The sequence below is a fragment of the Alosa alosa genome, chromosome 15 (assembly GCF_017589495.1).
Source record: "Alosa alosa isolate M-15738 ecotype Scorff River chromosome 15, AALO_Geno_1.1, whole genome shotgun sequence".
NCBI lineage: Eukaryota > Metazoa > Chordata > Actinopteri > Clupeiformes > Clupeidae > Alosa > Alosa alosa.
Genome location: NC_063203.1, coordinates 12070578 through 12085813, shown reverse-complemented (window position 1 = coordinate 12085813; position 15236 = coordinate 12070578). Strand labels below are relative to the sequence as shown.

The 15236-nt window shown below is 41.0% G+C and overlaps 1 protein-coding gene across 1 annotated transcript; it reads left to right on the top strand.

The window, feature by feature from the left end:
• The first annotated feature begins 5198 nt into the window (after positions 1-5198).
• Positions 5199-13070, top strand: LOC125308193. The gene is made up of 7 exons (XM_048264527.1): positions 5199-5702; positions 6269-6346; positions 8331-8411; positions 10493-10625; positions 11375-11517; positions 12145-12213; positions 12963-13070. Exons 1-7 carry the CDS (start codon positions 5610-5612, stop codon positions 12981-12983), a joined length of 618 nt encoding a protein of 205 aa, XP_048120484.1. The 5' UTR covers positions 5199-5609; the 3' UTR covers positions 12984-13070.
• The last annotated feature ends 2166 nt before the right edge of the window (positions 13071-15236 follow it).

The following is a 15236-nucleotide window of genomic DNA, read 5'->3' as shown; positions in this document are numbered from 1 at the left end:
GTATTTCTCTTTACATAGCCTTAAATATGGGTGAAATTGGCAAATAATTCCTCCATATTATTTAACAGCATGGGTTAATTCGCCAACTAATTCTGCCATAATATTCAACAGACGTTCATATTTCTCTGTTACAATTGTTTTATTATATTATGAGTTATATTACCATTTTTATGTTTAAATATGAAACTTTTCATATTTTCATATTTATATTTCCATAGTTTTTACCAAAGATTCTAGACCGCTCCGCCTATAGACCCTTTCAAGAGAGTTCCATTATCAGCATCATAGTTGGCCCCACAAGACTTCCTTTTTAACATTCCATATGTTATCTTAATGCAGAGGAAGTAGATTGGGGCCCAAATAGAACGTTCAAGCATTGTTTTTGGTTTTTATTGTTGAAAGGGTCATTTGTGACGTCGGGTTTGGTCAATTACGTCATGTGGAGCTGCAAGGTATCATTTTGTCACTTTTATTAGCCTACTATTTGCAGGAGACACTTCACAGTAAACCATGGATTGCAGCAGATGTGATACATCGCCACTTCCTGAGTGTAAGTCACCCAGCCCACGACTTTGTTGGGTGGAGGTCCAGGAGTCTTATCCATCCAGTCCCCTCTCTAAACCCAACCCTGGTAAGGTGACCCCCATCTTTCCCCTGGGCAACGTTATTCTGGACGATAGCCTTATGGTTGAGGATGTCACTCCAGAGGAGGCTGAGCAGGTCAGACTACCCCTTGTTGCTGAACTTCCTACCCCACTCCCTGTGGTGGCATCTCAGGCAGTCGTCCAGGATGACATTGTCCTGGTGGATGTGGAGAGGGAGGTGCTGGATGACTTTGACCCAAACCTTCAGATTCCAGTTAAAGAAAAATCAGTAGGACAGGACCTGACCTCCAGTGAGCCCATTGAGAACGTGCTCGTTGAGACCGCTACTGCCCTTGCCGAGCGCACCCAGGGACTACTGATCCCAGTACCCGGTGTTCAGAACGCTGCCTGCAGGACCCAGACTCTGCCTTTGGTCCTGAACAGCGGCGACCAGGCGCTCATCGCCAACATCGCCCAGAACAGCCCCAAAACCACACAGAGGAGAAACTACTGGAGAAGGCTCGCCAGCGCGAATCGGACCGCTCGAAAGGCGGTGCTGGAGCAACCAGCTCCTCGGGAGGAGTCCTCTGGCTCCGGATGCTTCCCCTTCAGGCTTCTGCTGAGACGACTTTTCAGAAAAAAATAAATAGTCCTCTCTTTTTAAAATGGTCTGAATTACTTCATTGACATATAACATAGGCTACTGTAGATAGATCTAGACCTTAAAAAGAAATAATTAGCCTACAAAAGAAAGCAAAACATGAATTATAGAGTTAATAATTGACTTAACAGTAATCAATGGATAAATAGATAACAGAAATAGTAGGCTACTTTTTGTGAGTCTTTATCTATTAGTTAATATTATTAGTAGCCTATATGAGAGGTACACTTAATCACTTGGTAACCTATTGTAGGTTGATAATTGATAATGAAATATATTTCAAATTTGTGGAATAATTAAACAATGACATATAGGCCAAACAAAGGGATAATAATTTATCTGTCTGTACTCAGTCTGCATTCCTGGGCCCTGTTCCCCGAAAGCATCATAGGCTTTGTAGCCTACTTCAGGGGTTCTGATTTGGAATGACTACACTAAATATTGAACAATTACACAAAAATATAAATATTTGCAATTTCCTATGCCTATGTAATAAGCGATTTCACTTTTTTTCTTCCTCGACCTCTTCCCCTCTTCAAACGTCTTCTTCAGTGACACCCCGAAACACTTGCACAGGCAGCACTCGCAGTAGGACTCTCACAAGTAGCAAAGAACAGGCATGACTGATGTATCGAGTAGGCATAGCCTAAGCTTAATATGTTCACATATCTTCCAACGAACATAAAAACGGTGCAACAATCTAATCTTATATAATTACTATTATTTATGTCGCTGTGTGGTATATAGCCTATACTGCCAATACTTACATGCAGATGTCAACGTTTTTCTATGTTCGTATTGATGTGAATTAATGTGTAGGCTAGGCCTAGATCGCAAGTTAAAACAGTAGCCCTGCAGTCACCTGACATTACCATCAAAATAGAGAATATTTCAGAACTATTAAAGTGGACAGCTCCCCTTAAGAGCATCTTCGACAGGTCACAGAATTCGGTGCAACACCTGTAAGTCATTCTGATCTGTAGAATCTCCCAGAATTTGGGCCTATTTCTGTCCACAGGGTGTAATTCTATTAAAAACACTGTTTAGCATCACTAATTAGCATAAAGAAAAACAAGCCTATACTTTTTTAATGGTTGCTCCTACTCATGATTTAGACACATTTTATTGCTGTTTTATGGTACAATATCAGTGTTTTAGTGTTGTCCACAACCAGAGTTTTCACATATTGTGCCATATCTCAAACATTATTTATCAAAAATGAATTACAAAAATCATGCATATGAATTAAAAGTTATCTGAACTAATGAACTGCATGCACACATTATGCATATCCATTTCCTGCTTTATTTTGCTTAATGTTTACCTGTCCCATGGTTTAGCCGTCATTACCAGCACACTCTACATAGAGGCACTTTGCTACTGTTTTTTCATCAAAAAAATATTTGGTAACCATGGTCACCTAATATCACAGTGGAATACATGGGGGTCAAGCAGAAAGATTGATGCCTTAATGTCCAGAAACATAAGAAAATCTACTCTTTATCCCTCATTTTGGGCATGTACACTTATTATGTGTCATTACCATACGCATTGTATTTCTGTATTTTTGAATATTCCTGAAATTTTAAAATGACTTTAATAGTTTAAATGGTGTACATTACATGTAGAAAGCTAGCTACACTTGCATGGTGATCATTTTTGCTGCAGGGTAGTTTTTCCGGTATAAATGTCATCACCAACACAGTCATTACCAGCACATGAAATGTAGTGATAATGATGACTGTGTTGGTGATGACATTTTTGTAGATACATTTAAAGTACTCTTTTTATTGTATTTTTTTTTTTTTTTTTGCACAAAGTCAGTTCAACTTGGGTTTCTAAATTATTCATTTATTTAATTTAATTATTTAATTAATTGCAATAGATTACGATCAGTGATTTGTCATCACGGCAACAAATGTCATCACCTCATGCTTATTTTTGCCAATAGATTAAATATAAATTATATTAAATTACATTAATTAGATAGTTTTGACAATGTTGGACGGTCTAAATTACCCAGAAACATACTCTTTTGATCCCGTGAGGGAAGTTGGTATCTACATTTAACCCAATCCGTGAACTAGTGAAACTCACACAGTAAACACACAGTGAGCTGCCTGCTACAACAGCGGCGCTCGGGGAGCAGTGGTTAAGTGCGGCAACCCTCCGGTTACAAGTCCAGAGTGCTAACCGCCCCCATGTCACATGCATGCCTTAATTCTGCTTAGGCCTACTTCATATTAATTATGGCCTAATATATAATATACAGTATTCATTACTGAATGCTCAGCTGGAATGATGTTTTCCTTATCATTCTATTTTTAAAGCAGGTATACCTGCGGGCATGTAGGCTAATTGCCTACGGGTTTCTAATGGCATGTTTGAACGGGCACTGCACTAGTTCATAGTTTATTGTCAATTTCTTCACATGTTCCAGACATACAAAGAGATCGAAATTACGTTTCTCACTATCCCACGGTGAAGACAAGACATATTTTACCAATTTAAGTCCACAGACAAACATAACATTCAAGTAAACAAAAAAAGGAAATAAGAAATGTTTAATGAAAAATAAGAGCAGCAAAATTTGGTTGAAATTGTGCATTCAATAAAATACTTTCAGGCCAAAAGAGGCAGTTCTGTTTGGACCTAAGTAATAAAGAAAGTGGCATAGTGGCAAGAGTTAGCAGAAGTGTTGTGTTTTCAGGACAACAACAATCAAGGCTGTTCCAAGTGTGCAAGTGGAGAGGCCTTGTGGGTCCAACGTCCAGGATGTTATGTAGCTGAGGGTGGAGAGGGGGAGAGGAGGGAGGAGAGTTCAGGCATCCTTTTGGTGTATGAAGCTAGTCTGGTAGTGGGGAGCGCAGGCTGTTTGATTGTGAGCGGGGTGACTTGCATCACTGCACTTTTGGTCGCCTTGCGGGTGAGGTGGTGGTGTGTGTCCTTCAAAGTGAAGCACCAATGATCCTTCCAGCGACCATTTTTCCTGTTGTATTCAGTGCAACAATACAGCTGGAGAGGATGCTCAATGGTGCCTCGGTAGAATGTGGTCATGATGGCTGGTGGAAAGAGGAAGTACAGGCGGCGCTGAGCCTCTCTTCGCCAAAGTGTTGGGTCCAGTTGTGCAAAATTTGGTGCTGCTCGCTCTCTCCACCACAGCACCGTCGATGGTCAAGGTGTTGGGTGTGACCTCCGGAAGTCAACAAACAATCTCTTTGGTCTTGCTGACGTTCAGCAGGAGGTTGTTGTCCCTGCACCACCTCCAACCTGTATTGAGTCTCGTCGTCGCCTTGGTGATGAGACCCACGAAAGCAAATTTTGATTGTTGCTGTAGGTTTGCAGTCATGCGTCAGAGGGTGAAGAGCCTGAGCACGCAGCCTTGGGGGCCCCTGTGCTCAAAGGTATTGTTTACTACTTGTCCAGAGGAAGTCCAGTAGCCAGTTGCAGATAGGTACTGAGTCCCAGTTTGTCAAGTTTGCAGATGACAGAACTGAAGTCTATAAACAGCACACTAGTTCTTTATGATGTGTGAAATTCACGATTTTTTCAACAACAATCAATGACACATTTAAAGACATAAAACGTTAAAACTCAATGTGCAGTCAAGGACATTTACATTGTTGAATTGTTTGTCCATATCAGGCTGATTGTGACTGCTCAATCAATTTCAAGGCATTTAGAATCCACAAACTAGCAAACTAGAGTAGACTAGTCTAAGTTCAAAGTTTGAATTGTGGGAGTTAGAAGTGAAACTGAAGTTTACAAAATGAGGTAAACGACCTTTTCAGCTTTCACCACAGTTCCTCAGAGACTTTATGTTATCGACGGGAGTGTGTTTTGCATAGGCCTACTAACTGGGAACATATCAGTCACCTGGGCAGTTCGCCAATGATCTCGAGAGGAAGGTTGTTATCCCTTTAAATATAGTTGTGTTTATTAGTAGCTTAATTTCAGTGTGGTCTAGGCTGCTAGACTACAATGTGTAAGAAATGTAAAAGCGTGCAGGCTGGCCCACTTCCTCCGACAGAGCGATGCGTCATAGACTGCACTTGTCCGAAGGAATTGCAGTTTCCCTGATGGCGTCTTCTACGCGGCCAAGAAGAACTTCCCACGTCATTTTACCTGTAGGCCTAAGCTCTTCGAGTGAAGCTAACATAGATGGTCGAAAATCAAGGGATGATGCCCATAATAAAAACACATCAGGCTACTACAAAAAATAAATGTTGCAACTCGCTTTACAGCGTTGACTGAAACTTGGACGATGGATAAAGTTTCGTTGCATCTCAGGTGTTAACTTTGGCATTCACGCTTTTGTAGTTCCGGGTGTGTGAGTGTGGGGGAAAGGTGTGTTCCCTGGCTGGATGTCGGCTACATTAGGAAATATGGGCGACTCAATGGAATTACGACCCTTGGAAAACAATAATATCTCCGCTGAAACAGTTGACAAGATACAGGTTTGTAGGGCTCAAGTCTCAATTTGTTCTTTAAAACAACTAAATGATTAAGCCCTGTCCTTTTTTTCCGTTTCTTAACCAGGGTCGTTCGGTTTAAGTTAGATTATTTTATTGCGCGTGCAACGTCCGTAGGTCTTTGCTATTATTTCCTATATCTTAATTCTGAGGACAGTTATATTCGCTCCTTGTAATCTAATGTGTGAAGCCATTGTCATTGAAAACGTTTGTTTCCAAAGCATAGTATCTTGTTATCAATGGTCCATGTCGAAATGGAGATAGCCTAGGTCGGTAAAGTAGCCTAATACAAAAGTAATACAGAGTTCTGTAAATGGCATGAAACTCAGTGACATCTTGAAATAATCAGCAGTCCATTGTAGCCTACGAGCGATTACATACTGGATCACAGTGTAGTAGGCCTACAATAGCTTTTAATTAATTAAACTGGAGCAAGAAGACTTTGCACAGCCATTTGGTTAGAAACCATTTTTCTACCGTGTGTTATCTATTTCTTTCCCCATGTACTATACGCTATTAATTGATATAAGTGAAATCATTGGACATTCCAGGTAGCATCAGGGAATGGAGGCTTCCTTCCAAACACACCTGCTGCAGTATCAGAGACAAGCTCTCTGCTTGATATAGAGGTAAGTCTGCACCACAAGTGGATTATACTTCATTTACGGACTCAAAGTCCAGATATAAACTCATACAACATATTGCATAAAGAATACATACAGACATGCACAGACAAACAAATGACTTTCCACAGTAATTGAAACTCATTGTGTGTGTTCCAATGAAGGGAGTAGGTTATGTTATAGTTATATTATAATTGTATTCTTTAATTGGTGCATACATCTGTACATAAAATTCCTTAGCACTGCATGAAGGATGGGAACATTACTAATCACAAACAAATAGCTAGCACTGGACATTCTAAGTGGATCATTATATGCTTCCTTAAACAAATGTATAGACCCTTTCAGCAATAAAAACAAAAACAATGCTTGAACGTTCTATTTGGGCCCCAACCTACTTCCTCTGCATTAAGATAACATATGGAATGTTAAAAAGGAGGTCTTGTGGGGCCAACTATGATGCTGATAATGGAACTCTCTTGAAAGGGTCCATAAACTGATGGCAATGAAGAATAGAGTAATGATGTGAAGGGTACAACATTAGTTGAATAGGTTGCAGTATTTGTCTAACAGCCTAATAACAGTAGGCTTGTGGATATGTTTGCTGTAGTATAGAAAAAATGTGAGTTGAATGAACATCAGCTTCCTCCATTTATTTTAGAGTCTTAGGGCATACTCACACTGGGCACGGTTCACTTGTACTGGATTTTACTAGACTGGGCCAAGTGACAGGAAACCATTACAGATGTCCACTTTTCCTCAGAGACATAAACACAAGGAACAGCCTTCCAGCTTGACTCTTCCATTTCTATTCAATTACTCAACTTAGTCATCTGTCAGTTGACACTGTCCCAGCAAACTCCAACAAGCACCAACCAACTCCAGCTTTCCAGTGGCTGCGTTTTTCTGGATTGGCGTGTCAAACCTGTCTATGACTTTCTTTGGATGAAGGAGGGTAAGCAGTCATGACCTCTGCCCCCCCCAATGTCGCAAGCTTTTGCCTTTCGTGTGTATTTCTCTCTGCAGAAACAGAAAGAAGTACTTCCTAGCTGCACGCAATACTGTATGTAACCGCTTCTTGTTGCTGCCAGACAGGAAAACCTTTGTGCAGTCACATGTTTCTTAAAATTTGGTTAATGGTCAACTCTTGGACTTGTTTTAAGGCTGTAACTTACAAACCCAGCAGAGTTTCCTTATCAGTGGTGTTTGCCACGGAGGTTGTAACAAACGTTTACATGCAAATGGTGCTGGATCTGTTGTCATATTAGTGAGTCCCTTACAGACAGAGTTAAAAAATGAAACATTTGACAGATGCATTATAATCTTCGGTTAGCAGAGACTGTCTTAGAGAATGCTGAAACCAAATGGCTCAGGAAACAGCATATTTTCTCTTGGAGCAGTAAGCCTGGAATGTAGATGGGAATCAGGCCAGTGGGTTTAATGTGTATGTTTTGAGAAATCAAAAGGAGTGCAACATCTTGCTCGATCCTGTTCCAAACAGGTTATGCCACCCTGGTTCGAGAGATTTTACCATCTGAAAAGAAACGGCAAGACTGAAATGCAAAATGCTGTACAGTCTACAGCCGGGTATTTACATGACCAGTTTCTGTTTTGCAATTTTGTTTTGTTTTTGTTGCTGTTGCACTGAAAGCTGAGTTTAATCCTCTGAACTATTTTGTCCCCATTCCGTGTCCAGATGTTGATAAATGTATGAAAACGGTCTGCTTGAAGGCTCAGTCTGGTTTAGGAAGAATGCTAGTGCCCTTTGGGGTTGCCACCACGGCGTGGTGCTGGAAAACAGCTTTGTGTTTTGTACATAATAGGACACTCTATTCGGAGCAGCTTAAACACCTCATTGTCCCTCCTAACTTGTCCCTCCCTCCTGAAACTGAAGCTGGTGCTCTCAGCCTGAAACTGTAGATCTATGAACACATCTGTAGTGACCCCCTCCTCTCTCTCTCTCTCTCTCTCTCTCTCTCTCTCTCTGTAGGAGGACGAGGGCAACAATGTGGATGGAGCTAGTCCAGTGGAGGACAACTCTGTCCGTGTTGCAGTTCCGGAGGTTACAAAGGTAAATACAGCCATGCCTCACCTAGGAGTATCACCATGGCCACCCAGTCATTATACTGTATGCTATCTGCATCAGCCATCTAAACAGCATAGCGCTTTAAGTGCTCATAAAGGGTTGATTCACACAGTATATGATCACTCATATCAGGCCGGGGATTGCTTTGGAGAGAGAGACAGAGAGAGAGAGAGAGACATATAGAGAGAGAGAGAGACAGACAGACAGACAGACAGAGAGAGAGAGACAGACAGAGAGAGGGGGAGAGAAAGAGAATATTTAAAGTATTATAGAATAAGTAAAGAGGCATGGAGCTGTGTGGTCCTGTGGAGAGCCCACTAGCAGAGATCTGACTTTGCATGCAAATAACTGCTGCTCAAGCGCAGCATTCAAACAAAGCTCAAACTCAAGTGAGCGTGTAATGAAAACAATCCTCTGTGTAGTATACACAGAAGGTCCCCTGTGTTTAAACATTGGCAAATTATTAACTAGTTTATTTATTATTAAGCATTTATTGCAGATGATCCAATCATGCCTGTACTCTGAAACTCCCATCATAACTACAAAGGAGTATACAGTATATGGGCACTTACAGGCTACGTCGTAAATTCTTGGATGTGTCACCTCACCTGTCGAATGTTTCCATGTGGCCTCTGCATGCTGTTGTGGTACTGGGTGTGGTATTTATTCTCTTCATGGGTGTCAGGTGAGTGAATTCATATGCAGTTTCACAACTGTATCATTCGATCATCCAGACAGTGTTGCCTCATGGCCGTTCTTGTAAATGACCCCCTATGACCCACCACACAGGGTCAGGGTTAGGTCATGCTTTATGTTTTGCAATCACACTAACCAACTGGCCTGCCAACAAGTAATTATTGGAGTGCTGTGGTAGTAGTTCTCAGCTCTGATTTACCTGCATGTGAAGCATGCATGTTTGACTTCATAGTTCTTCTTCATGCCTTTGTTAAAGTATCTGCATGGCTACAGACTCAGTCATGCATCTGGTTGAGCTACTGTACCGTCATGGCTGAAATGAAAGAAAGAACCCAATTTTTGGTCATAAGCCTATTCCTATTCGGGGGGGGTCGTCATCTTCATTCAGCCCATGTAACCGGCAGGTTAAAGCAGCCACACTGCCTCCATCATATCCGTGCCTCAGATGTGGCTCAAACTACACTGCAACTGCAACCCAGCTAGAGGATATAAGGGACGCCAGTTTTTTCCGCTTGTCAAGTGGTTCTGTGCAAAAATACATTGAATAAGGGTAACCACCAACCAGATTCTGAAATGAGGCAACGCTGACCAAAAATAGGACACCCCGAAGTTGGGGTGGTTATATGCTCCCATTACTCCTATTACTCATCTTTTCATTTAGCTGCTCTGCCACTCTTGCACATTCCACATTTTTTAGCTACAACCATGTTTTGTGTAGCTAAACAAATGTGTTGCTATTTTGAAATGAGCCCAACAGCAAGCACAACACAAATCTTTGACCCATTTACTCAACCCAGTGCAACCTAGCAGCGAGTGCAGTGCATGCCACCACCTGCTATCTGTAAGCCCCTTATGTGCGACCACAGAGAACTACCTTAGCTACATGTCAGAAAGAAAATTGTAATGCAGTTGTGAAGTTACTCGGTATAACTGTGTTTATATTTCACAAATACACCAACTATCAAATTCGCCTCCCCCATTGAACCAATGCTCGGATCACTAGGATGCTAAGGATCACTAGTTGGTTGCCCTTTACTTAATTTGAAAATATTTATTGGCTGTTACAAACGCAGATACCAATAGATTGGCAATAGTCATTATCAGCTTTTTTAGGGATACCAACACATCTGTCTGGGCCATTTTGGAACATCCATGTAAAATGAACAAAACATTATTTGCTTTACTCTGTTAAATACCAAAGGCATGCAGCTATACAGTACATGAGAATATTACTTTGAATTACTTTCAAGGAAAAAATTAAGCATTTTTGTGGTGCATTTGCGCCTGGGCCTGGTCTCCTTCTCCACTGCTCTCTGCAGGGGCTGTGAGGACCGGTTGATTCATTCATGGTGATTGTTTGTGTTCTCCAGGCTCAGTCTGCTGTGAAGCGAGTAAAGAAGGAGCTGAATAATCCGGTGTGCGGGCTCAAATTGTGGCTAGTCCTCATCATACTCCTGCTTGTCATTGTCCTTGTGATAATCCTCTCCATCGGGCTCAACATAGGTACGGGGTTCTTAAAATTTATTTAAAAATGGCAATTCACTGGTTTTGTGTGGCTGTAATATAATATACAGTATGTAACAGGAGGACCTCTTTGATCTGGATATGAAATAAGGTTTTTAAATTCATAATGATCCATTAAAAATAATCAGCATTTTAGCATGTCAGGGAGTGAATCATTATGACTAGATAAATTATAATCTGAGTGTAGGCATCAGGGGAAGCCACTGCCATACATGGGCATTGTGTTATTTTGCAGGCTTCAGGGTTATAATGAAATTTCTAAAACAGATAGTTCCGGTCCTTCATTATGATTGGATAAATTGCATTCAGTGCCATTGTAAAACCCAACACAACCCTTCAGATTGACCACATTTCGTTCTATATTATAGTGCGGCCACAAATTGATACAAAAGTTAGAGTTGCTGTGTCTTGCTGTTGCTCGGCAACCATTCTGAGATCAACCTGATATTTATTGGTGGAAGAATGATTATCTATGAATAAGTCATAGTACCATAATGAGATGCCTAATGTTATGGAGAGTTTATATAGATGTGTCTAAAGGTTGAATAGGTTTCATGGTAAAATGGTTAGCATCATAGGCCAAATGACTTCAGACCTTCATGACTTAATATGGAACTGATTGTGAAAGGGAAAGTGTAATGCATAGTTGTTGAAGAATGCGTCTTGAGACTGTGATTGGCTTTTACCGTGTATAAGGTTTTTTTTTTGTCGTCTGTGTGTCTCATCAGTGCTTTACAAGGATCTAGATGAGAAGTATGATGTCAGCTCTTTTGTGGTGCCGCGAATCTTCAACGGAAATTTGAGTGTCAACCAGACCTTCTCCAGGAACACCACTGCCCTGCATGACCTTGCCACACAATTGCAAGACAAGGTATCAGCTGTCTGGTCACATTTTTTGCCAGGAGTTTCAGAAGGAAGCCAATTCGTGCTAACAACATGTCCAATAAATGTGGTCCCTGCACTCCTTTATATGTTGGTCAGCCAGGCAGGTTCATTGTTTATACTATGACTTGCAGTGAGCTGTTTAAAGTTCAACCTAAAGCTGTTAGCTGTTTTTAGTCCATCAGTAGACAGAGTGACTAAAGATAGAAATGAATAAGCTATATACAGTAGGTCTGATTTATGGAAATCTCCAGATGTCTGTCTAATCTAAATTAAGATCGCTGAAGATTTCTTAAAATTAATTGCATACAGAAGCTTGGCAGAAGCTAAAATAACAGGGAAGGAGAAGTAAGTGTCAGACTGAGATGTGGACAGTTCTCACATGAGCCTGTGCAAAGTCAAGAGTTTCCAGTAAAGAGTCTGACACTTAACCTCAGTGTGTGAGTGTTACACGTCTCTGTGTGTATTTGTTCTCACATGTGGATCTGTTCTGGGGAATTCCATTAGTAGCCCATAAGACACGCCAGAGACAAGGCTTCTATTGTAAAAGGTCTTCCTTTTGAAACTACTTATCAGCTCTCTGTCACTTTGTTTTCTCATTGTGTCTTTTTTTTAGATAAATGCTTTTTACCACTCCTCCGATGCCCTTGCGATACTTCAGACACGCAAGGATCAAAACATTAAGGTGAATGACTTATACATTCACACAGACACACAGACACACAAGCTGCTTTCAGACCTATGTGTAAGTCCGCATGTTCTGCGGATGTCAAGCGGTTGGGCCGTATATATGAACAACATAACCGGCCATTTGGAATTGCGAACTTAGCTGGCTATTACACTATTCCCCTTCTAGTATTTCCGATGGACAGTGTGTAAATGAGCTTGTGTCATGTGCATGTTCAACCACGTTCAACCTGTTCAACCACACGGAGATTCTGTTAATGTGCGTATGGTGTCGTTCACACATATGACAGCATAATGTCAGCATGCTAGCATCATATCTGAATCACCCGAAGGGTCTCACCTCCGTTTGACAAAGCTCTGCATATATTGCGAAGGACATGTCTGAAAGCAGCTACAGACACACACAGACACAGACATACTTATTTCTACATCTCTGAACACTCACCATACACTCACCACACACAAACACAATTTTTTACACACACACAAACTCCACTCTCTCACACACACTACTCTCTCTCTCTCACACACACATACTCATCCACTCTCTCACACACACTGTATTCTCTCACACTCTCACACACACACACACACACACACACACACACACACACACACGCACACACACACACACATACTCAAACATGACAAACTTTAAATCTTTCGGAACAGTTCCCTTTCTGTGCCCCTCCACATCTCCCAAGGCCATGTTGTGTTGCTGACTCACTCGGCCCGTCCTCCCTACAGGAATGGCAGCGTGATCGTTGACTTCTGCTTGGCCTTCCACATGCCTCTGGACTCTGACCAGCTGCAGCGCTACACCCTGAGCCAGGAGATGGTCTCCAGTGTGCTGCGCCAACACCTCTACGATCAGGACACCAGGGGTGGTGGGGATCCCCTGTACATACTCCCCACCTCAGTCAGGATACAGGGTGAGCGGAGGGGTTATGGTTATGGTCGTTGTATTTAGCCGACCAACTATCTATTGTGTGTAATGTAACTAATCATTATCTAGCCAGGCATTTGGAAAGTGCCCACAACTGCAGATTGTAGAAATTGGTTTCCATTTGTGTATAATGTAGTGTACAGTTCCTTTTTTGATACTACTTAGTCACTTTCAGTTTAAACACTATCGTAGCTATCAGTGTTCCCATGCTTGTGTAACCCAATGAATTGCCACTTCCCATCATGATGCACAATAATTCCCTGGTAGCCCCTAGATGCGTGCATGAGACAAATGTTAAAAACAACAACACGAGACAAATGTTAAAAAACAACAGAAAACCGTCAATCAGTAAATGAAGAAGAAGTAGCACTACGTCTGATGAGAGACTGAGAGAAAGATTGAGAAGATTTAAAATACGGACGACTTCGAAATCATAATAGATACTTGGAACTACGGGCACTTGGACACTTGGATACTTAAAAACGAAAATTGGAAAACAATATAAAGATCCTCTTTCCCCCGCACGAAGCTTTGATGATCACCCTTTGAAAAGAAAAGAAGAAAGAAGACTTTTCCCTTGTATTTTGTATTGTACTGGAATCCTGACTGATTTTTGTTGTACCCCGAACAAACCCCGTTGCCTTGCCCTGGAACTCTTGGATACCTTCTGGATTTCCCTCATCGTCCTGGATTTGGATTCACCATCGTCACCATCTACATCAACTTGCCCCTTCCTTTTGGACTGCCTGTTAGGCTACACATCCCCTTACCCTTGTGATTGTGGTAGGATCTAGACATTGCACTTTGCACAAGTTGGACTGAACCATTTCCCCTTTTCATTTATTTTCTTTTCTTTTATTATTTTCTTGAGTGCACTCACATTTCGTTTTGGGTTGGGTTTTATTTTGGTTTAATTTATAGTATATAATAATATTGGATAATAAATATAAGACAAGATATTAGGTAATATAGTATAAGGTTAGGTTAATATATTAATAGTATTTTAAAAAGGAAAATACAATTAGACTTAGATATTAAATAGAACAAAAAGTGAGTGAGTACTAGAATCTGGTCTAGAAAAAACCTACACCAATCTCCACTGAACCTAGATATCAGACCATATACTATCCCACTGACCACACCTCTCTATAAAAATATTTTTTAATTATATATTTTTTTTTTTTTTTTAAATAACACGGTCAATATGGATCTTTGCAATCAGTATAAAGTCCACGGACAAAACTGTTTATTAGTTGAAGGCATCAATGAAATAATCTCTAACGAAATGATAAAGTTTTTTTGAACAAAATGGTGAGATTTCAAAATGCATCAGAGTTCCTGATGACCCTAATAAACCTAATGGTAGAGTACTAATATAATTCATGTGTGAAAAGTCAATCACCATGATCAACCCAGATACCCTTGGCAATATACCTAGTCCCAGCGATCCAACTACTCTATGGAACATCAGAACAATTAGAGAAATATGTCAAGAGGAAATAGGCAAAGACTTAGCCCAGCAATATCTTGAAGAACTCAGCTATTGGTGGTAGTGCCACATCAGGCTATCACGATCCTAGAGAATGAACTGAGGCGCGTTCGATCTACAGCATCACAGAAAACTCACACAGGAACTCACATAGGATACAGCCCTATGCAGAACACTAGCATTGATGTTGAGCACACGTCTAGCATGACTAGCAAGAATGTAACAGACGCCAGTCTATGTCCGACATTCACTGTGCTCCAACCACACACTCATCTGTGCGTAATTCTATAAGCCTTGAAGAAAACATCATTAATCCCCCAAGCATTCAGAGAGTTGTAGTGGAACACGTTATTAAGAACGAGTCAGCACATCCATACAGTAGCCCAAAAAATTCGAACCTTCTCAGGTAGGCTTCCAAAACCAAATGGGGAAGTAGATTATGAAGCTTGGAGAACTCAAGTTGAACTGCTTCTAAGTGACACCCATGTCACTGATTCACAAAAAAATAGAAAGATAATAGAGAGCTTGGTTGGTCCAGCTGCTGACATGGTGAAACCACTTGGTATTAATGCAAACCCTGTTGCGT

Bases quoted from the DNA above. Each gene is read 5' to 3' on its own strand.
- LOC125308193 (XM_048264527.1), top strand. From the start codon at position 5,610: ATGTCGGCTACATTAGGAAATATGGGCGACTCAATGGAATTACGACCC. The intron at 8,412-10,492 runs GTAAATACAGCC...TGTGTTCTCCAG, and splicing joins CAGTTCCGGAGGTTACAAAG to GCTCAGTCTGCTGTGAAGCG. The intron at 10,626-11,374 runs GTACGGGGTTCT...GTGTCTCATCAG, and splicing joins CTCCATCGGGCTCAACATAG to TGCTTTACAAGGATCTAGAT.